General features: G+C 47.6%; 1 protein-coding gene across 1 annotated transcript in view; it reads left to right on the top strand.

The window, feature by feature from the left end:
- The window catches only part of VIPAS39 (VPS33B interacting protein, apical-basolateral polarity regulator, spe-39 homolog), a 117,130-nt gene that overhangs the window by 43,272 nt on the left and 49,995 nt on the right, over positions 1-23,863 (top strand). The window contains exons 9-12 of the mRNA XM_068129785.2: positions 995-1,028; positions 1,567-1,669; positions 4,358-4,385; positions 7,904-7,977. Coding sequence (XP_067985886.1) covers positions 995-1,028; positions 1,567-1,669; positions 4,358-4,385; positions 7,904-7,977 — 239 coding nt within the window. The remainder of the gene's footprint in view (positions 1-994; positions 1,029-1,566; positions 1,670-4,357; positions 4,386-7,903; positions 7,978-23,863) is intronic.

Here is a 23,863-nt window from a genome sequence, read left to right as displayed (position 1 = left end):
CTGAAACATAACAAATGTGAAAAAGTGAAGGGGTCTGAATACTTTCTGAATGCACTGTATGATGGTACCATCATTCCCCAATGCTCTCAAAGCAATGAACTAACGATACGCCAAATGTGAGTGGAATGTAACATTCCCCAAAGTCAGTGCACGGATCCCCACGCTGGTTGAAGTCATGCAGAACAACGAGAACAGGCAGGTATCGGCACGGCGGCAAACGAGGAGTTACAAGGCGAGAGGTCGATTTGGGAATTGAGCCGATATGTAAACCAACGGCGCTCGACACGGTAAGGTTGATATGGAAATCCCAACGATAAAACAAGATGCACCAAACAGACAACCTCTTCTTATTTGAGGACAAAATGGCGTATAGGCCTGTAATGGAGGCGCTTTATTTCTCCAATGACGACACACATGGTGATAAACCCTGAGACACAGGTTTAATTGCACTCGCAATATAGGACGATGTCGCAGGCAATCCCTCCCCCGGAAAGCCTCAACTCATTCGCAACCAATATCAAAAAAGTCCGCTCGCAGCCTCAACGCGATTCACGGCTGTATCTCTACATCATGGCCGTTCTCCTCCTCCTCCTCCTCCTCCTCCTCCTTCCGGTTCTTTTCCGCGTTTTCCTTTTTCCTCCACAAACATTGATTTTTACCTTTTACTAAAGTCATCTCCATTTCACACAAAAATCTTAACAACAATATTACCTGAAACTAAAAAAATCCTACAAGTATATAATAACAACAAAGGTGGAAGTGACAAATCCGTAACAATATTTAGCAACTTGCTGCTGGTTGCATCTTCACTGGAGGCACATTTACACTGCCAATGTCATGCTTCTTTGTAGATCAGGGCAGCAATTTATCACTTGACTTCTTTTTGTCTTTTGTGTTCTTTTCTGTCAAAAATGATTAAAGTACAAAAGTACAGCATCAAATCCATTAGTGCTGAGTTGCAGTTTGTATTAATTTGCCATCCTTCTTCAAACAGATCCTCATATATTTGAAAACTTCTTTGAGAAAAGGTAAATGCGTTTCGTCTTTGTCACTGGTTCCATCATACCTATCTATACATGGGAGGAGGTAATTTGGAAAGATAAAAAAAGATTCAGAAAAGAAGGTGAAAAAGGCAGTAATTTTAAAGACTTTGATTCTCAGTTTCTGGAAACCCAGCTGTAGTCATTGGAGAATTATCACGTAATTATTGGATTGCCAGTGAAATCCTAACTGGCTCACTAATGGCTAATTGGCCTTCCTTGCCTGGTTTACCTTTATTATGGTACCTGTTTGCAATTGGTGCTTTTCTTTTGAATACAAGGTATCAGGTTTATGGAAGATCTCTTTGTGCCTCGAGGCAACTGAAATTCTGCCTGTAATAAATAAACAACTACATCTCCCTAATGGAAAATTATTTTCGGTCTTCATAAAGCAATTTACTTTGGAAGATTGGTTGTAAAAACATTCCTGTGTTGTTATTTTGAAATTGCAAGGGAATGCTGTTTAATCTTTAATCCACCGTGAAAACCTTTCATACAATGTTCCGCTCCCATCCACCAATTTCAGAGATTCTTTTTGCTGAACTAATCAGCCGTCCAACAGCCGTGAATCACTATGTGAGCCTTCTGAGAAAGCAATCGGATGAGAGGACATTGTTGGAGCTTCTCACGTGAGTGAACTTTTGTTATTGGGAGGGAAGGGGGGTGAGGTTGGAGGAGGGAGCAGGTGTGGTTGACGATTATTCAAGTCTCTCACTTATTTTTCTTTCACCGACTAATAATATAATCAGCATCGTGTAATCACAGGCTGGATTAAACTGCTATTTTATTGCAAATGCCTTCATGGCTGGGCTGCAAAAAGAGCTGAATAAAGCCCACGATGTGCATGCAGTGTTGTGCTTTGTCTTCATGTGGAAGGTTAATTGATTATTTATCATGGCTAAACACATCATAGACTGAAGAAAGGGGTTACCGGTAATAATGAACTGCATGCTCATTATTAATCATTATATTTAGGTAATGTTTGCGAATGATTTATTTATTCCGGACGACCAACTACTAGTTGATTTAGCAGGGTGTTTCAAAAAGATTGATACAACTTTGACTTCTTGTCATTTCTTTGTTTTTTGACCTAAACCGTTTTCCTTTTCAGTGTTTGGTGGTGTTGTTGTGGTGTTTGTTCTCTGGGATTTCTAGCTCCGTAGCTCAACTATGCCATTGACAGTGGAGCAGAAGATAAAAGTGGTGGCTCTGTGGTATGAGACGAAATCATATGTACACACCCGCCGGAGGTTCTGCCGGGAATACAATCTCAGAACACGTGATGGACCCACAAATTCTGCCATTCAATGTATTGTGAAACATTTTGAGCACAAGGGTACAGTGCACAACCATAGCAAGGGCAACAGTGGCAGGCCAGCATCAGTAACCAAGAGCCAAGCCAACTTCGACGCCGTGTGGGATTCTGCAGTGGACAGTCCCAGGAAGTCCCACTGCCGGCGCTCTCAGGAGCTGGGCATCAAACCAACATCAGTCTGGCATATCCTCACTAAGGAACTGAAGCTTTTCCCATACATCATCTCTCTTAGGCATAAACTGAGTCAGGATTACATGAGAAGGTGCCTTGATATGTGCAATTTGCTCAGTGACAGGATGGAGCGGTACCCAAACTGGATCAACCTGATGTGGTTAAGTGATGAAGCCCATTTCCACTTGAACGGTGCCATCAACAACCACAACAACATTTTCTAGGGGGCAGAACCACCTGAGGAGATCACTGAGAGGTACCTGAAAGGGCCTAAGGTCACATCGAGAACGTCAATTACAAGGATTTTGTGTAAATGCCATTTTCAGATTTTGGCCTCTCACTAACTCTTGCAGTGACTTACTGCAATATCAATCAGGGATAGAAAATAACATGTCATAAGCTTTAAAAAAATGTTTGGTTCACGTTCCAGAGGTTTCTGTTTCTTTGTAACTAAACGTTCAAAGTTGTATCACTCTTTTTGAAACACCCTGTAGTTTTTCTTTAAATCTATTCGTTACCTTCGCCGTTACCTTCGTTACCTCGTTGCCTTCGGATGGAGGTTGTGTTTTCTTTTCACCCCTGTCTGTCTGTCTGTTTGTTTGTGAACATGATATCTCAAAATTTCGTGGACGGATTCAGACGAAATTTCGTGGACGGATTCAGACGAAATTTCGTGGACTTGTTGCATATATGACAAGGAAAACTTTATTCAATTTTAGTGAAGATTCAAATCCAGATCAGAGAATTTTTAAAGTGATTCTTCACTATTGAGTAATAGGGCTAAAACCAATACATAGCACGATGTTTCGAAAAGTTATAGACAGATTTGGACGAAGCTTAGTGGACACGTTTGGTGTGTGGCAAGACCAAATCAATTAGATTTTGGGGAAGATCTGAATATGGATTCGAATACGAGAGTTATTAAATTTTCAAGTGATTCTTCACCATTGAGAGATCGGGCGAAAAGCGATATATAACGTGATATTTGAAAACGTTATGGTCGAGTTATGACTAAACTTGGTGGACGAGTTGGTTTGGTGACGAGAACAAGCCGATTAGATTTTGATTCAGGTCAGAATCCAGATCCGGCCTATCGGTGGGATACAAAACATAAACTGTTCAGCCTGGCTGAATGAAATAATTAATAATTAATATTAAAAAATAAGTAAATAATAATTAAATATTAATAATTAAATAATTGAAAGATAAGGATTAATTAATTAATAATATTATATTAATAATAATAATTAATTAATTAATAATGTAATAATAATTAAATAATTTTTAAAATAATTAATAATTCTTGATTAATAGTATTGAAATGTAATTGTGGGTTGACTACTAATACGGGCGGAGGCATATCCATTGACGCATTCACGTCAAATTGTATTTTGCCTTTTTGTTTCCAACCTGTCATTTCCAAAATATTTCGGCCTTTCGTTTTCGACATTTCTGACGGGTCTATATATACTGGGATTTTGTTACAACGACATTCAATTTCGTGTTTTGGCCCATCTATTTATTATGTATCCACATTCGAGAAAAAAATTGTAAAATATTAAACATATGTTTTATGTTTAATAATTTATATATGAAATAAATATATATGTTCGAGGAAGTCGGTGGAACACAAATGAAATGTCACCTGAGGCCAAGTCTGCTCGTTGTTGCTTTATTCAAAATGGGTAGAGTTGGCACAAATTGGTTGGTGGGCTTTAAAAAAAAAAAAGAGTGAAAGCTAATACTATCAATCTTTGCTACTCTTCTGATGTGTATATTTGCTGTGCCAGCACAATGCAAGTGATGTTATTTCATTGTTGTCTTTGTGCAGAGCCTTGGGCAGAACCGAAGAGGCTGCAGTAAGTGGATATCTATAGCAGAGGTCTATGATCTTCCCCCATTCCTCTCTACAAAATTGGAGCGTTGATTTGACGAAGCCAAGTCATGAGAATTCAAGTTAATTTTGTGATGTATTTTGGTCACATTTAATTCTATTATTCACCAGTGAGATGTGCATTGTGGGTTAATTTTTAACACGGCCACGACGCTGCTCAGCTGGTGTTGTTTCACTATTTTATTTTCATAGTTGTAGAAGTATGTATTTTGTGTTCAGTCGTCAGCGTAAAAGCTTCTGCCCATATTGTTTTGGGGAGGCTAACCCCCGCTCTAGCAAGGAAAATGGCCTTAAAATGCCTGTTGTGTGTGTTGTGAATATTGGTTTGGGACTTTAATGCACCCCCCCCAACCCCCCCCAGCCCCCTTACAGGTTCCCGCTTCTGAGCTTTCTGAGCTCTTCTCCAGACCCCACCCCATTCTACCATTGTGTACATACTTCCTATACTTACTCCTACCAACTTGCTTGATCAGCTATTGCTCAAGTGTCTACTTATGCACAACAAGCGGTATTTGAAGCCTCACTTTGAGGTGTGAGCACACATTGCAGTGCTTGGCCTTGCACCATTTCATACATCCCCACCAACACCCTCACCTACCACTGCTCTGCTGCTCCCCATTCCCTTCATCTTTCCTCCCACCCTCCATCCTTCTCTTTCCTTCAACCTCCTATTCTGCTTTCTCCCCTCCCCTTCATCCACCCTTGTTCTCTGCCACCTACTCCTGTCCCTCTTTCTCTGCTCCCTGTCGTTCTGCTCCCTTTTGCAACACTTCCCCATCTTATTGTATTCAGACCTTGTCTATCTGATACTCTTACATCCTCGGTCCAAGTCCAACCATGATGAAATCTCTTTCCAGTTCACTTCTCACCTGGAATTGTGTAATATTGGGAAAGCTTTCTCTCAAATAATGTGCCAGACTTCTTCCTTTCTCTTCGTGGATACTCTATGTAATGCCTTGACAGCCCCGTGCCACGCACTAGAGGTGGTGTTTGCTGTGTATGTTTGTAATACTCTTCCCCATCAGCCTTGTGCCTCCATTTCCTATGCTAATAAATACTCTGTAGCATCTCTGGCTGCATCTTACTCTTTGCAATAACCTCTTGTTTTGTGTGTGCTGTATCATCCCCAAGCAACAATGAGATGTAACCCAATAACCCAACAACAATGAGATCCCTCAATCTATGAAGTCAATTCTGCTGACATCGACCCACCATTGTTTTCTGTTCCTCATTTGTGGAATTTTTGAACACCACCATGTTAATTGGCTAAATATGGGTCCCATGACCTATGAGGATGCAGTTGCAGTGAAAAATTTTTTTTGTTTTTTTTACAGTAGCAGAGCTCACACACTCGGCCAACTTTCAAGCCCGGATCTCAAGTTTATTTTCTCCCTCTATGTATACCTCTCCTGGTAATATATCGGGTATTGTCAGATCACCTGCTAGCCAGGCCTCTTGCTTGAGATTCACAGTAGCCGTTCATGGCTGAGTTATCAGACGGAGCATATCTAAGGTCCATTTTATTGACCGAATTCCATGAATCACCTCAATTTCACTTCCCTGTAGTATATAGAAACTTGTGTTTAGGCAATATCATGGAAGCATCTTGCCTTCTTGGCCTGGAAGGCCAATTCTTCACAAGACATATGACAGGTGTGCATCCATCTGTAGAAGAGAAGGAGCACAACGCTAGGCTCGCTGAGATCAGGCCAGACCTTTTAGTCCTTTCTCCATTTTCTAAATAATTATTTTTGCAAACTGGTTAAATATTTCTCAAGAACATGCTTTTCTCCATCCCTTCATTCATCAAAGAAGGAGTTATGAGTGAACTATGCTAATGAAAAGGCAGAATGCTTGCAATGCGTCTTTGCTGAAAAGGCTTGGGTCCCCTTGCTTGTACCATCTTCTTCTGATAACTTCACAATGGATGGACACTTTGAACCCCAAGCAAGAGATCATAGCAGTCTCGCTGCACATCCCCCAAACCATCTAGCACCCAAACTTGATCATTGAACTTTCTGCAAAGGGCATTTCAAGGTACGGACTGTACTCTCCTTGACTGGCTGGGAGATTTTCTTATTGATCATAAGCAATGATTGGCTGTGGCTGGTGTTCTGTCTTCTACCCTTTACTCTAGGGGCTATATTGGATATTGAGACCTATCCTGTTTTTAGTTTACATTAGTGACCTCTCGGTCTCTTTGGAAAAACCTGCATATGACTGCATTCTTTGTCAGAAAGTCTCACTCCAGTGACTTGAAGTCTGCAGCCACATTTTGTCCGCCAGTTTAGAGAATTGGTCAACCACCTGGAATATGTCATCCATGTCACTTCCAAGTCCAACGCACTTACACTTTACATAAAGGCAGTCTCCCTCACCCTCAAGTTTACTTCCAGAATTGTGCTCGAGCAGAAGAGCAATCTTTGGAGCCCGTTGGACAAACAAGACCTTTCCTGAGCCATTGACATATCCAAACTGGCCTCCAGGACACAGAGGCCCCTTGAAATCCTTTGCAGAGCCAAGTCATTACTTAGCTGCTCTCAGCTCCTTAACACCGTACAAAGCTTACATCAGCAGTATTATAGGGTATGGATATCCGCTGTGGGCTGGTGTCACCAGATCTCACCTTGTAGCCCACCCAGTAAGCAGTAGAATACAAGGCCCTAAGTCTAATATTGGAGTTTCTCAATAGTACAGTACCCTGTTGTCCTCCTCGTATCCAAGATGATTACTCACCTCCACTCTTTTGTTCCCGGCTTCTCTCAACTGTGGAATCGAATCATCTCCGAGTCTGTCCTATCATTTTCTTCTCTGTGCTTTTAAAAAATTGTTTTTAAAGAGGTGAGCCATCGCCATATCATTTTATCCCCTATTCATATTCTTGATCATTTGTATTGCTAGTGACTCTCCTATGATGTCCACCTCTTCCATATTTACCCTCTGCTTGTCATATTTTTCTGTCTTCCTAAATGTTCTTCATCTCTTAGCCCACTTGGTTCCCTCGTCCTGTCTGTATGTACTAAACTATGATTCTGCCTGCAGGTTCATTCCTCCCTTGTACACCAACTCTCTCTGCTCCATCGATATGTCGGTGTTATCCCTCGGTGACGCAACTCTTCCATGAGCCTTGAACACTTTTTTTTTTTTTTTAACTTTCAATTTAATTGGCATGCTGATGCCACCACACCAGTGGGACAAGTGCAGCCACATTTTGAATCGGTCAACCACATCAATATACACTTAGCACGAGAATGTCTCGTAAGAAAGCTTGAACTACTCTTGTTGATCATGTGAGCAAAAATCTAGTACAGTCATTTCTTACTGTGACTCATGTGACTCGTGGTTTGTTTAGATATACTAGTCTGACTCGCAATGATGTGATGTTGATTATGATATTTTCATTATGGAAAAAGCAAGTGAACATTTGTTGATAGGTTTCTGCACCCCCCCCCCCCCCCCCCCCACCTCCCCTCTTCTTCACAGTTGATTGAATACAAACAACACGTAGCCATGAGGGACCCAGAGAAGAGATTGGCTTTCCTCAAGAGGTGTATCAGGTAGGATCAATTATAATTCTTAAATACAGTCCCAAGGCAAAACATTTTACAAAACCACTTGGATATGTTTGCACATTATGATGGTGTGGCGGACACAAAAGCCCACTGGCGTGGTGACATCATTCCACGCACCAAGTGGGCGGTGGCCACGCCCGAGGGGTAGGCGTGGCCTCATGATATACACCGGGCGACCAGCCCGGAGCATTTCAGTGTTACAGTGTAGTCTTACAATAAAGACGTTTATATGTTACCGCTTGTCCGCTTCCTCCTTGCTCACAAGCAGCGTGCGTAACGCCGCGCTTTACTGGTGACCCTCGACGTTGGATCTGCCGTAGCGATCCTTCCGAACACGACGCCATTGCAATGGCCAACGACAAGGCAATGGCGATTAAACTTCCCGAATTTTGGGAGGCCCAGGCCGAAGTCTGGTTCGTTCAAGCCGAAGCCCAATTTCAGCTTCGGCGCCTCACCCACGACGACCTGCGCTACTGCCATGTCGTCGCCTCCCTCGGGCCCGGCACGGCCGCTCGAGTTGTGTCCGTCCTTCGCCACCCACCGGACGGCCACAAGTACGAGGCACTCAAGCGGCTACTCCTAGCCACGTTCGGCCTCACGGACGACGCACGGGCCGATCGCCTCCTGGATCTCCCCGAGCTCGGTGAGACGCGCCCGTCGGTCCGAATGGACCATATGCTGTCACTGTTGGGCGACGAAGCCCCCGGTTCGCTATTCCGGGCGCTTTTCCGGCGCCAACTTCCAGCGCAGGTTCGCCTCGCATTGGCCGGGACCGAGCTAACGGAACCCCGAGCATTGGCCGCCAAGGCGGACAGGTGCGTCGGCGTGGCCGTCACGGCCCTCGACGCTGATGTTCAGCAGCATGTTCCACAGCATCAGCTTCTACAGCGCGCTGATGTTCAGCAGCATGCTGATACGCACCTCGTGAACGCCGCCACGCCCCGCCCACCGCCGCGGCGAAAACCGCCACCGCGGGGAAACCCGCCAACTCCACCGGCCTGGCGGAGCCAGCCACGCTCCTCCAGCTCCACCACCTGGTGCTGGTTCCACGCCAAGTTCGGCCATGAAGCTCGGCGGTGTCATCCGCCGTGCTCCTTCAATGGGTCGGGAAACGCCCGGGCCGGCTCTCAATAGTGGCGATGAGCGCCGGCCGTTCGAGCAGCCTGCTGTTCATAACGGACACCTTCTCCGGGCGCCGTTACCTGTGCGACACGGGAGCGCAGGTGAGTGTCATTCCCGCCGGCACGTCAGACAAGCACGCCGCGGGTGGGGGCCCCGCGCTGCTTGCCGCGAACGGGACGCCCATCCGTACGTACGGAAAACGCTGCCTCTCTCTGCGGTTTGGAGGGCAGGTTTTCCGATGGACGTTCGTCACCGCCGACGTGCCCATGGCACTGCTTGGCGCGGACTTCCTGTGCGCTAATGGGCTCCTGGTCGACGTCAAGCGCAGACGGCTTGTCCAGGCCGAGACGTTCAGCTCACTCGCTTGTGCGTTGCCCAGCTCAACGAGCGGCTTGCCAAGCGGCTTGCCGAACGATTCGGTTCCGGCCACGTTGGTCTGTACGCTTCCGGCAGCGGACGCATTCACCCGCCTCCTCGCCGGCTTCCCGGCCCTCACGCGGCCCACCTTCTCGGCGGGGGCCGTCAAGCACGGGGTGGCCCATCACATCCCCACCGTCGGGCCACCGGTCTACGCCCGGGCACGCCGCCTCGAGCCGACGAAGCTGGCGGTGGCAAAAGCGGAGTTCGCTACCCTGGAGCGACTCGGCATCGTTCGGCGCTCAGAGAGCGCTTGGGCGTTGCCGCTGCACATCGTGCCGAAGCCCGGCGGGGGATGGCGACCGTGCGGGGACTATCGCCGTCTCAATGACGCCACGACTCCCGACCGCTACCCCGTCCCTCACATTCAGGACTTTTCCGCCCGTTTGGCGGGCAGGTCCTTCTTCTTGAAGGTGGACCTCATACGCGGCTACCATCAGGTCCCCGTCAGGCCGGAGGACGTCCCGAAGACGGCGGTCATCACGCCATTCGGACTCTTCGAGTTCCTGCGCATGCCCTTCGGTCTGAAGAATGCGGCTCAGGCGTTCCAGCGACTGATGGACAGCGTCCTGCGCGACTTGGATTTTGTCTACGTCTACCTGGACGACATCCTCGTCGCCAGCGCGTCCCGCGAAGAGCACCTACGCCACCTCCGCACGCTCTTCGAACGCCTGGGCCAGCATGGCCTGATTGTGAACCCCGCAAAGTGCCGGTTCGGCGCCGCCACAATCGATTTTCTGGGGCACCGTGTCACCAGGCACGGAGCCGTCCCCCTGCCGGCCAAGGTGGAGGCGGTGAAGGGGTTTCCGCGCCCCCGCACGATCAGAGGGCTGCAGGAGTTCCTGGGCATGGTGAACTTTTACCATCGGTTCCTGCCCCGTATCGCCCAGCTCCTGCGCCCCCTGCACGAAGCTCTCCGAGGTAAGCCGGGCAAAGGCGACGCTACCTGGACCGAGCAGATGGACACGGCATTCACGGGCGCGAAGCTCGCCTTGGCTAACGCCACCATGCTCGCGCACCCGGCGCCGATGCACCGATCGCCCTCACCACCGATGCCTCGGACTACGCGGTGGGCGCGGTGCACGAGCAATGGGTGCGTGGAGCTTGGCAACCGCTGGCGTTCTTTAGCCGGCAGCTTCGCCCGCCCGAACGCCGTTACAGTACCTTCGACCACGAGTTGCTCGGACTTCACTTGGCGGTCAGGCACTTCCGCCATCTGCTCGAGGGCCGGGCGTTCACTGCCTTCGTCGACCACAAGCCGCTGATCTTCGCGATGGGCAAGGTCACCGAGCCGTGGTCGGCCCGGCAGCAGCGTCACCTCTCGGCCGTGTCCGAGTACACGACGGACATCCAGCACGTCGCGGGGAAGGACAACCCGGTGGCGGATTGCCTTTCCCGGGCCGTCGCCCACGCAGTCCACCTCGGCATCGACTATGCCCGGATGGCAGCGGACCAGGCCACTGACCCCGACGTCCAGGCCTTGCGGACCGCCGTCACGGGCCTCCGCGTCACCGAGGTGCCGTTCGACGGCGCGGGCGTGGCCCTCTTGTGCGACGTCTCCCTCGGGCGTCCTCGCCCCATCGTGCCCGCGGGCTGGCAGCGCCAGGTGTTTGACGCCATCCACGGCCTGTCCCACCCGGGCGCGAGGGCCTCCCAAAGGCTGATCGCCGACAAGTTCGTCTGGCATGGCCTCCGGAAGGCCGTCCGCGGCTGGGCCAGGACGTGCCTCGCGTGCCAGCGCGCCAAGGTGCACCGGCACACCCAGGCCCCGTTGGCCCCGTTCACGGTGCCGGAACGCCGGTTTGACCACGTCTACGTGGACCTGGTGGGACCTCTGCCCCCCTCGCGGGGTTTCACCTACGTCCTCACCATGGTGGACCGCACAACCCGGTGGCCGGAGGCCGTGCCCTTGGCGTCGACAACGGCGGCCGATGTCGCGCAGGCTTTCATCGCCACCTGGGTCGCCCGGTTCGGCGCCCCCTCAGACATCTCATCCGACCGCGGCCCCCAGTTCACCTCGGAGCTCTGGGGGGCTGTTGCGCAGGGGCTCGGGGTCCGGCTGCACCGAACCACGGCCTACCACCCCCAGGCTAACGGCCTGTGTGAGCGATTTCACCGCTCATTGAAGGCCGCGCTCCGGGCCACCCTCCGCGACGGCGGCTGGGTCGACAGGCTCCCCTGGGTCCTGCTGGGCCTCCGGACGGCGCCCAAGGAGGACCTGCGCGCATCCGCGGCGGAGTTGGTCTTTGGGCAACCGCTGCGGGTGCCGGGCGAGTTCCTCCCCGACTCCACGGCACCATGGTCCACGGCACAGCAGCGCTCCGCTCTGCAAGAGACCGCCCAGAGGTTCGCCCCGGTGCCAACGGCATGCCACGGGCACCCACCGACGCACGTCGCCCCGGAGCTTCGCACGGCGGAGTACGTCTTCGTCCGCCACGATGCCCATCGGACACCACTGCGGCCCCCGTACGACGGGCCTTTCCGCGTGCTGGAGACCGGGGCGAAGCACTTCACCCTGGACATCGGCGGTACTCCTGACCGCGTTTCGGTAGACCGCCTCAAGCCGGCCCACCTCGATGTGGACCATCCACCGCCAGTGGCCCGACCCCCACGTCGGGGCCGCCCTCCTGCGGGCGGACCCCCCGCACCGCCCAGCCCTGCCGCCACGCCGCCCCCCGGTCCTGCACCCATCCCAGGGGCAGCCAGGGGCATCCCACCTGGCATCCCTGCACCCCGGACGCCGCCGATCGCCAGGGGGCGCTTCGGCCGGGTCATTCGTCTGCCCCGCAAACTGGCCCTCCAGGTGCGCGGGAATTCTGGGGGGGCGCGTGTGGCGGACACAAAAGCCCACTGGCGTGGTGACATCATTCCACGCACCAAGTGGGCGGTGGCCACGCCCAAGGGGTAGGCGTGGCCTCATGATATACACCGGGCGACCAGCCCGGAGCATTTCAGTGTTACAGTGTAGTCTTACAATAAAGACGTTTATATGTTACCGCTTGTCTGCTTCCTCCTTGCTCACAAGCAGCGCGCGTAACGCCGCGCTTTAATGGGTCATTTGCTCTTATACATCAGTATGCAAGTGCTGTGGAATCTTGTTAAGAGGAAAAGTCTTTTAGACAAATTTCGCTGAACTAATAGCAAAGGTTCAACAGTGAACTCTGACTTTCACTCCTCCTCGAAGGCTATACTAGGACCGAGGCAGACTTGATCCGTGCAGTCTCTGTTGAATACCACTCGGTGACCGAAACATTAGAGCTGGGCCTCGTTGGCAGACTAAGTCGCAGAGGTGTAACAGATGCACAAATCACGGAGATGTTTAACTCTGTACAAAGTCACAATCTCCACAATGATCATCTGTAGAATATTGCACAATGTTTGTGTTGGCTAACCCTATCAAGATGTCCATTTTCAACGCAAATAGAACACAGCATTTGTAGTATGTACCGTGAATATTGAGACCAGGCTCTGCATACCAAAAATAAATTGATCCGACAAATGTCATTTTGTGTTTTGGGGTAAGGGTATCGGGATTGTTTATCTTGAATGGTAAATGACTTTTCTTTAGCCAGCGTTATGCTGGATTCGTTTGATTAACACGACATCTTCCTTTGTGACGAGTCTACAAAGGTGAATCCGATCGCTGGTACAGTATTATTAGTCCACTATATTTGGTGTATTCTGTAATTTTTTGGCTGGTGACAAGTTCTCAATTCTGTTTGTCTGTTCATGTGACAATAAACCAACCCTTAAAGTACTTCTGTCAAAGCACCCACTGTCAAAGTACTTCTCTTTGTACTTGTATCGCATATATATGACTATAAATTCATTATTATTATTATTATGAATTCATAATATAAAAATTAACTTAATCCAGTCTAGGCTGTAAACTGTATTAGAGTGAGAACAATTCTAATTCGGATTCATTACGGAAAGATGTAATAATAATAATAATAATAATAATAGTAATAATAACTAGACGGGGCACTTAATAACTGAATGAATGAATGAATGATCGTTTTAAGGCCATTTTTCCCCGCTAGTGCGGGGGTTAGCCTTGTGGGCCCCATGACAATCATGGTTCCCTGTTTGAGGAGATGTTTTTATGGCCGGATGCCCTTCCTGACGCCGACCCTTGGTCACGCTCTTCCGATGCGCAGGCATACGGTGTACCTATTCTAAATCGGGGTACACACCATGATCATTCATCCCAGCAAGCTGGTACTCAATTTGCCGACCTCGGAAGGATGACAGGCTGAGTCAACCCCCCTAGCGTTAATTCAGCAATCGACCGGGATTCAAACCCAGGATCCTAGGATCCCAAGCCGGCACCCTAACCGCTAAGCCAACACCAGGCTTAACTGCAGGCAGTTATTACTGGGATCCAATCTGCCCCACTTTGATACAATCCCACTGTGATCGGACAAGTGGCCGATGACGTCCTCTTTATAAAACTGATTTCACAATTGGATTTTAAATATTTCATGGCGGTTTTTCAGTTTTTCCAAGATTTCACTCATACCACGTGACCTACAGTCGTGCCCAAAAATATTGGCACCCTTGCACTTTTTTCAAATAACTCACAATTTTCTCTAAAAAGAAGTTGAAATTGACGAAACTATTTGGTCTCCACAATTCTTTATTTCACTGTTAATATTACAGAACCTTTGTTTTTGATTCAGAACTTAATATGTCCTTTTAAATCAGAAAATAAAAATAAATGGCATTGACAAAATTATTGACACCCGAGACTTAATATTTGGTAGCACGGCCTTTGGACAAAATAACTGCATTCAAGCGCTTCCTATAGCCATGAATGAGCTTCCTCCACCTCTCTACTGGCAGTTTGGCCCATTCGTCTTGTGCAAACTGCTCCAGTTCTCCCAGATTTGAAGGGTGCCTTCTCCCAACTGCTGTTTTCAGATCTCCCCACAGGTGTTCAATGGAATTTAGATCTGGACTTATTGCTGGCCACTTCAGAACAGTCCAGAGTTTTCTCTTGAACCATTCCTGGGTGATTTTTGAAGTGTGTTTGGGGTCATTGTCCTGCTGCAAGACCCATGACCGTCGACGGAGACCCAGCTTTCTGACACCGAGTTGAACATTCGCTCCAAAATGCCTTAGTAATCTCCTGATTTCAAGATGCCATGCACACATTCAAGGCACCCAGTGCCAGAGGAAGCACAGCAACCACAAAACATCACTGAACCTCCTCCATGTTTGACCGTGGGGAAGGTGTTCTTTTCTTTGAAAGCTTCATTTTGTTTTCTGTAAACATAGAGATGATGTGCTTTACCAAAAAGCTCTAATTTGATCTCATCTGTCCACAGGACATTCTCCCAGAAGGATTTTGACTTGTTCAGGTGTGTTTTGGAAAACTCCAGTCGGGCTTTCTTATGTCTCTCTTTCAGCAGTGGGATCCTCCTGGGTCTCCTACCATAGAATCCCCTTTCATTGAGTTGACGATGGATGGTGTGAGTTGAATCTGTCGTACCATGTGTCTGAAGGTCAGCATGAATCTGTTTGGCAGTTGATCGATGTGCTTTCTCCACCATTCGAGCAATCCTTCACTGCAATATTCGATCAAGTTTTCTCTTGCGGCCACGTCCAGGGAGGTTGGCTACAGTGCCATGGACCTTAACGTTCCTGATAATATTGCATACGGTGGGCACATGAACATCAAGGTCTGTATAGATGGACCTGTAGCCTTGAGATTGTCCATGCTTGGCTACAATCTTGTGTCTGACCTCCTCAGACTATTCTCTGGTTTTCTTTCTTTTCTCCATTCAAACTGGTTGAAGGAGTGATTTTTTATATTGCAGGCACCTGCAACTCACCACAGGTGAGTTCAATTCCAAAGTAAAGGAGAATCGCCTGCTTGAAACGTAATTATTTCTAACAACTTCTAAAAGGTGCCAATAATGTTCTACGGCATATTTTTGGATTTCTGTATGGAATAAGCTAAGATTTCGTAATTTTTTCAGCTTTTTCTGTTTTGTTCTATTGCAAACCAAAGAAATACATATGTGGATACCAAAAGGTTTTTAAATTTCAACAATATTCTGGAAGAAATTGTGCACTATTTGGAAAAAAGTGCAAGGCTGCCAATATTTTTGGCCACGACTGTATGTCCACAGCCTATTGTGAAGCATGGTGGAGGCTCTGTTCAGATTTGGGGATGCATTTCTGCTGCTAGTGTTTGGGATTTGGTGGGAATTGAAGGAACAATGAATGCTGACAAGTACAAGCTGTTTGTTGAGAATAATCTCAACAAAAACTATAGGTATCCATCCCGGGAGGATTGGATCCCTAATAATAATAACTAAAACGAGCAATCAAAGATTGCATACCCTCACCCAAACTTGTTTTGTGTGGTTTTATTGTACAAGTACGTATTTTATAGACGTACTCACATTCTTGCAGTTATTACCTTCGCAAAAGCGGAAGGTTATGTTTTGATCGCTGTGTATTTATTTGTATGTCTGTGTGTGTGTGTGTATGTTATTCGCATAACTCAAAAAGTATTCAACCGAATTGCATGAAATTTGGTGGGATGATTGGTTATTATACGGGACACATTTGATTAGATTTTGGGAGCAATCGGGTCAAAGGTCAAGGTCAAGGTCACGAAAAGGTCAAAATCGTATTTTTGTTGTTCTGTTCCCTACACTCCCATGCCAAGTACAGAACAGTAGCTGCGGCGAAGGTATGCGCTCTACCGAATGCCCGTTCTAGTTGTTATAGGAATGGAGGCTTATCTTATATCCCCTTATCTTTCAAGTCTATCTCTCCTATCAATTATTGGTTCAATAATTCCTGCTCTGCGGCCATTCGTGCAAGAGATGCTGCATATCGGACATGGAAAAACTCTTCTTCCTCTGACTCACATTCAGCTTTCATATTTGCTAGAAATCATTGCAAACATGTTATTCGTGAGGCGAAGCATTCCTTTCCAAAAATCAAAATCCAAAAGAAATGTGACAACCTCTCATCTTCTTCCACTAATAGATCTTTCTGGTCCTTAGATAAAAGTATCTCCAACAACTTCTGTCACTCTACATCCTCTACCTTTCCTTCACTGTTCTGTTCTGCTGATCCTATCGCTGTTTCTCCATCTGGTAAAGCAACTATTTTTGGTTCTCTTTTCCCCTCTAATTCCACTCTGGATGGCTTTAACATTCCATCTCCCTCTGATGCTCCCCTTACCAATCCTATGCCCCTCCCTACAATCTCTTTTCATGCAGTCAAAAAAGTACTCCTCTCTCTGGACACAAGCAAGGCATACGGACAAGACTGCATTCGTCCTCGTGTCTTGAAGGAGTGCGTTTCAGAACTTGCACCCGTGCTTGCTTGTTTGTTTCATTTTTGTTTGAAAACACAAACTTTTCCTCTTTCCTGGAAACATACCTTAGTGCAGCCTATTTTAAAGAAGGGTGATCGTTAAAACCCTTCCAACTACCATTCTATTGCTCTGACCTCCACTATTTCCTAACTATTTGCATGTCTTCTCAATTCCCGTTTCCTCAAGCATCTTGAATCTCACAGTATTCTATCTGACCATCAATATGGCTTTCGCAAGGCAAGATCTTCCGGTGATATCCTTTGTTACATTATAAATGTCTGGACCTCTTCTCTGAGAGACTTTGGGGAATCCTTTGTTGTTGGCCTTGATATCTCCAAAGCCTTTGAATGTGTTTGGCATCGGGTCTGATATCCAATCTTCCCTCGTTCGGCTTTCCTCCTTCACTCTGCTCTCTCATATAAAGCTTTCTCTCTGACCACTCTATCTCCATAACTGTTGATGGTTCAACATCTCCCTCCTTCCCTATCAACAGCGGTGTCCCTCAGGCTCCTGTCCTGTCTCTACCACTATTCCTTCTTTTTATCAATGACCTTCTTTCTTCTACAAATAACCAAATGCACTCGTATGCTGATGACCCGAGATTACATCCCTCCATGGTTTTCCCATCTGCTCCATCTTCCCTCACTAAATCTACATCTCGTTTGATCACATCCAACTTTTTAAATTTGGATTTGGACAAGATTTCCCAGTGGGGCCAAATTTAATCAGGTTACGTTTAATGCTTGTAAAACTAAATTTCTTTCTTTCTCTCTCTCTCTCTCTCTCTCTCTCTCTCTCTCTCTCTCTCTCTATCTATCTCTCTATCTCTCTATCTCTCTATCTCTCCATCTCTATCTCTCTATCTCTCTATCTCTCTATCTCTCTCTCTCTAAAACTCCTCATCTCTCTCTAAAACTCATCTCTCTCTCTCTCTCTCTCTCTAAAACTTCTCCTCCCTCTCTCGCTCTCTCACTCTATCTCTCTCTCTAAAACTCCTCATCTCTCTCTCTCTCTAAAACTTCTCCTCCCTCTCTCTCTCTCTCTCTCTCTCTCTCTCTCTCTCTCTCTCTTTCTCCCTATAAAACTCCTCATCTCTCTCTAAAACTCATCTCTCTCTCTCTCTCTCTAAAACTTCTCCTCCCTTTCTCGCTCTCTCACTCTATCTCTCTCTCTAAAACTCCTCATCTCTCTCTCTCTCTCTAAAACTCATCTCTCTCTCTCTCTCTCTCTCTCTCTCTCTAAAACTCCTCATCTCTCTCTCTCTCTCTAAAACTCCTCATCTCTCTCTCTCTCTCTCTCTCTAAAACTCCTCATCTCTCTCTCTCTCTCTCTCTCTCTCTCTCTAAAACTCCTCATCTCTCTCTCTCTCTCTCTCTCTTTCTCCCTATAAAACTCCTCCTCTCTCTCTCTCTCCCTATAAAACTCCTCCTCTCTCTCTCTCTCCCTATAAAACTCCTCCTCTCTCTCTCTCTCTCTCTCTAAAACTCCTCATCTCTCTCTCTCTCTCTCTCTCTCTCTCTCTAAAACTCCATCTCTCTCTCTCTCTCTCTCTAAAGCTCCTCATCTCTCTCTCTCTCTCTAAAACTCTTCATCTCTCTCTCTCTCTCTCTCTCTCTCTCTAAAACTCCTCATCTCTCTCTCTCTCTCTCTCTCTCTCTAAAACTCCTCATCTCTCTCTCTCTCCCTATAAAACTCCTCCTCTCTCTCTCTCTCTCCCTATAAAACTCCTTCTCTCTCTCCCTCTCTCTCTCTCCCTCTCTCGCGCCCCCTGCTGGCCGTTCGTGTGTTGGGCGTGGCAAGATGGCGTGCACTGGTGTTCGTGTGCTGTAGCTCCGTGCTTGTGTTGTGTTGTCCCCCCCCCCCCCCCATTCCTTCCTTTCCCATCGCGCCTTTGTCGTGTCCCTCTTTACCACCTGTGCCCCTTTCCCTCCCTTGAGACAGACAGAGAGAGTGAGAGAAGAGCCCAAAGGTGAGAGCAGACCCGTTCGGTTCAGTCTACCTGCTCCGTCGGTGCTGTTTACCTTACTCGCGTCGTGTGAACTTTATTATTCATTATTTCATTTCGACTTTATTTATTTTGTGTCCTTTCCGCCTGGTCAAGGTGGAAAGGTGAGACATCGCCGTTATGGCGAGTGTTCGTGCACGGCAGGAAGGGTTTGAAACCCTAACAAGGAAGCATGCTTTCATGTGTGTCCCTCCCGAAGGTGTTCCTACCGAGGACATTATCCTAGCTGTAGGGAATGTTATCGGCGATGAAAATGTCCGCGCCGCGTCGCGGATGAACCAAAAGTTTGTTGTTTTCGTGTCGGACGAGAAGTTCGTGCATGATGTTGTTAGTACCGGTCTGTCATTGAAAGGTGGGCAGTTCGTCATGGTTTCCCCGATGGACACACCGGCGATTAAAGTTATTATTTCAAATGTCGCTCCGTTTATCACAGATGATAAGTTAATGGCTGTTCTGACCCGGTATGGAACTGTTGTTTCCCGAATCTCGATGATTCCCCTGGGATGTCGGGATGAACGAGTGAAACATGTTATGAGTTTCCGGAGACAAGTATTCATGGTGCTTCCTGATCGCGGCGACGATACAGGACTAAACATCTCGTTTAAAATTTCGGTAAATGATCGTCAATATCAAATGTACGCTTCGTCAGGCACCTTAACGTGCTTCCTTTGTGGAGCCTTCGGACACGTTAAAAGGTTTTGTCCCAAAGCATCTTGTACGAAGTGCGGCAAATTGGGACACACCGATGTGGGCTGTAAAAAAGAAAACACCCCGACCGTGCTTCCTCACGCCTCGACCGTGCTTCCTCACGCCTCGACCGTGCTTCCTCACGTCTCGACCGTGCTTCCTCACGTCTCGACCGTGCTTCCTCACGCCTCGACCGTGCCTCCTCACGCCTCGACCGTGCTTCCTCACGCCTCGACCGTGCTCCCCGACGCTCAAACCGTGCTCCTCGACGCTCAAACCGTGCTTCCTGGCGCTCAAACCGTGCCACCTGAAGCCCCGACCGTGCTTCCCGACGCCCCGACTGTGCTTCCTGATGTCCTAACTGTGCTTCCCGAGGTCCCGACTACGCTTCCCGAAGCCCCAACCGTGCTACCTGAAGCCCCAACCGTGCTACCCGAAGCCCCGACTGTGCTTCCCAAAGCCCCGACTGTGCTTCCCGACGCCCCGACTGTGCTTCCCGACGCCACGACTGTGCTTCCCGACGCCCTGACCGTGCTTCCCGACGCCCCGGTGCTACCCAAACCCAGTGAGATGGCACTTGGTGATGCTAGTACTGCTGGCGAACCCATGAATGAAGAACTTGTCATACTGACCAAAAAACGGAAAGCACCACTAACAAATAGCCCCGATGGTGCGATAAAGAAGGCTGTCTTGGGCAGTGACACTGTCTCTGCAAAAGAGGGCAAAACGTTTACAGCAAACGAAAATATCGAACGCCAAAGTGGAAAAGAGGATGTTACTGATTTCCCAGGCTCTGAGAATAAAGCCTACATTGATCCGAACAATGCGGCCATTTTTGAGCCTGAACGCGAAGCCCTACCGGTTCCCCCTCCAGTAGCTGAGCGGACTGGTGACCAAACAAATTGCTCTGTCTTACAAACAGAAATCGTAACCCCGGCTATGCAGAGATCTGCAGCCCTTTGCCAAAGCACACATAAAGAAAGTAAGCACCAGTCTGCTCGTGAGTGTGTACCAGAGTACCCAACGAAATCTCAGGATATGCATCCAGAGGAGCTCGTGAAAGCTGCAAGTAAAGCCCAAGATCCAGGTGGGACATTATCAGACCTGTCAGAGTCTGAGGACGAGGTGGAAGTGACTGAGCTGTCACAGTCATCAGCATCTCAGTCACAGATACCCCCCCAACACATCGTGTCGTTTCTAGCCGAAACGTACAGACAGCGTAACATAGTCATTAAAGACTATTTTGCCGATTTGGTTGCATTCATCCACACTGCAAAATCCATAATTAAAACGCCTGAACAATTTGACCTGAATAAGTCACAATACCACAGGTTAAGAAAATTCATCACACGTGCAGGTGTAGAGTGTTCCCAGCCACAGGCTGATTTCATCAATACAGGATGAAAACTATAAAACTTGCAACTTTAAATATTAACGGTGGTGGTGCGAACCACCTCCGCCAGGTTCAAGTAAAAAACATATTTCAACGGAAAAAGGTGGATGTGATCTTACTTCAAGAAACTCACATCACACCTAATGTGGAACATAACTGGCATCAACTTTTTAAGAGCCAATGCTATTTCAGCAATTTATCAGCTTCATCTGCTGGAATCGGCTTCTTGCTGAAGCCAGGCCTGGTGTGTGAATCATGCCATTTTCAGGAGGTAATAAATGGTCGGCTTAGCTCTCTCAAACTAGTAAGCCATAACTTCCATTACACCATTTTTAATGTGTATGCGCCAAGTGATAGCGTAGAGCGTAAGTCCTTCTTCACCTCAATGATAAATCACTTAAGATCGGTTGATTTTGATCATTGTGTGTGTGTCGGAGGTGATTTCAATTGCACCTTCGACCCATCGGTTGACAGAAACTCTGTCGAACCCCATCCTGAGTCCCATGTACACTTATCCAATTTTTTTAGCACAATGGGCTTCGTTGATGTTTGGCGGTTGCACCACCCAAACACATCCCAGTACACCTGGTGTCGATGCGCCAATAGTCGAGTATCCTTGGCAAGGCTTGACAGATGGTACATCAACGTACCCTTTAAAAATACTGCGGTTTCTTCAAATCTTTTTCCTTCCGTGTTTTCAGACCATCATATGGTAACCCTAAACCTTTCCTTTCCTCAACCCGCAAATAGGAGCGCTTATTGGAAGTTTAATGTTAGACTTCTAGAAGATGGTATGTTTAAAGAAGCCTTTCGTGTTTTCTGGGCAAGTCTCGTAGCAAAGAAATCTTCCTTTTCTTCATCCAGCATATGGTGGGATAACATGAAATCTCAAATTCGGGTTTTTTGTCAATGTTTCCAATCACACAGCACAAACGACAAGCACTTTACAATGGCCCGGTTGGAATTGGATATTCTACAATTGGAGAGTAAATTGGCTCATGAAAACAATGACGCCAATTACCGGTTATTGCTTGTAAAGAAAGCTCTTTTAAGGGAGTTAGTTCAAGAGAAAGCAGCCGGTACATTAATTAGACTTAGAATACAGAATGTAAAATTATCAGACACCCCAAACAAGTCTTTCTTTCATTTAGAATCCTTAAGCAAGCCATCACGGCTAATCTCTTCTGTTTTGGACTCAAGAGGCAACGTTGTTGTCAACGAGGATGATGTTAGACTAAACATTATTGAATTCTATACAAAACTTTTTGAGGAGCAGACTGTTTGTAATGATACAATGATGGATTTAACCTCTCACCTCCCCTCCCTAACTGAGGCTCAACGGTTGGAGCTTGACCTACCAATCACCCTCCTTGAGCTAACCTGTGCTCTTGCTGCCATGGATTCAGGGAAAGCTCCGGGTATTGACGGTCTACCTCCCGAATTCTTTCTGACATTTTGGGACCTTTTAGGCCCTGAGTTGCTGAATGTTTTGGACACTTCTATACAGACTGGTATAATGCCGCTGAGTCTAAGAAGAGCCGTAGTGTGCTTGCTCCCGAAAACTGAAGATCCCCGACTTTTGGTGAACTGGCGACCGATCTCCCTGCTGTGCACGGACTACAAGCTTTTTTCAAAAGTACTAGCTAATCGACTAAAAAAGGTTATTGGTGATCTAGTACTGCCAGAACAGAGTTACTGTGTTCCTGGAAGATCCATCCATGATAATATTTCTTTAATCAGAGATCTCATTGATGGTAACCGTGTTAAAGAAGACTTTGGAATGATGTCGCTTGATCTTGAAAAGGCATTTGACAGTATCGACCATAAGTTTATGCATCATGTGTTACAGGCATGCGGCCTCGGAGCAAACTTTCGTTCCTACATTTCCTTGCTATACACAGATGTATTTAGTTTAATTAAGATTAATAATGTGCTGGCTCCCCCCATCAAGGTTCGGAGAGGGGTTCGGCAAGGGTGCCCAGTCTCTGGTTTATTGTTTGCTCTTTCTTTAGAGCCTCTTCTCAATCTACTGAGAGAGAAGATTTCTGGAATAGCACTTTCTCCCATGAGTGCACCGCTAACCCTATGTGCTTATGCGGATGACGTCTGCATCTTTGTAAAAGATAAGGATGATATTGATATCCTTGTTGAGTGCCTATCAAAGTTTCACGCTGCCTCCTCTTTAAAAATCAATTGGAACAAGAGCAAAACGTTATGGATACCCTCCCTTTATCGCAACCTTCTTCAGCCTGTACCACAGCCGCCCCCATCCCTCCCCGCAGGGTTGCTGTGGGGAAGTGAGGGAATTAAGTACTTGGGCATATTCCTTGGTTCCCCACAGTATGCTCAGAGAAATTGGGACGGGGTAATTGAGCAAGTGGGAGAAAGATTGAACCGATGGAAAAGGGTTTTACCTCATTTGTCCTTCAAGGGCCGTGTGCTAGTGATCAACAACTTAGTTGCCACAATGTTGTGGCATAGGTTCATCTGCCTGCAACCGCCGGAGGCCCTACTCAAAGCACTCCAGGGCAAACTGGTGGACTTCTTCTGGGGAGGCTACCACTGGCTACGACCCGATGTGATATGTCGCCCCTCGGCTGAGGGTGGCCACAACCTCGTCGACATCAAAGCCCGCCTAATGGCCTTCCGGCTGCGGTCCATTCAACGTCTCCTCTACATGGAACATCTGCCAGGCCGGCTCCCTGCACGCCTTGTACTGCAGCGAGCGGGTAGGCTCGGGTACGGTTTTGAACTTTTTCAAATGAACCTCCAACATGTCGACATATCGGTTCTCCCTGCTTTTTACCAAAGCCTCTTAAATGCCTGGCAGAGCCTTTCTGTGAGTCGTCAGGCGGACACATATGTAACGAAAATGCTGGCACACGAGCCTTTGTTCTATAACCCT

Source organism: Myxine glutinosa, chromosome 1 (genome assembly GCF_964187855.1).
Source record: "Myxine glutinosa chromosome 1, kmMyxGlut1.1, whole genome shotgun sequence".
Taxonomy (NCBI): domain Eukaryota; kingdom Metazoa; phylum Chordata; class Myxini; order Myxiniformes; family Myxinidae; genus Myxine; species Myxine glutinosa.
This window is presented reverse-complemented; position numbering and strand designations above follow the sequence as displayed.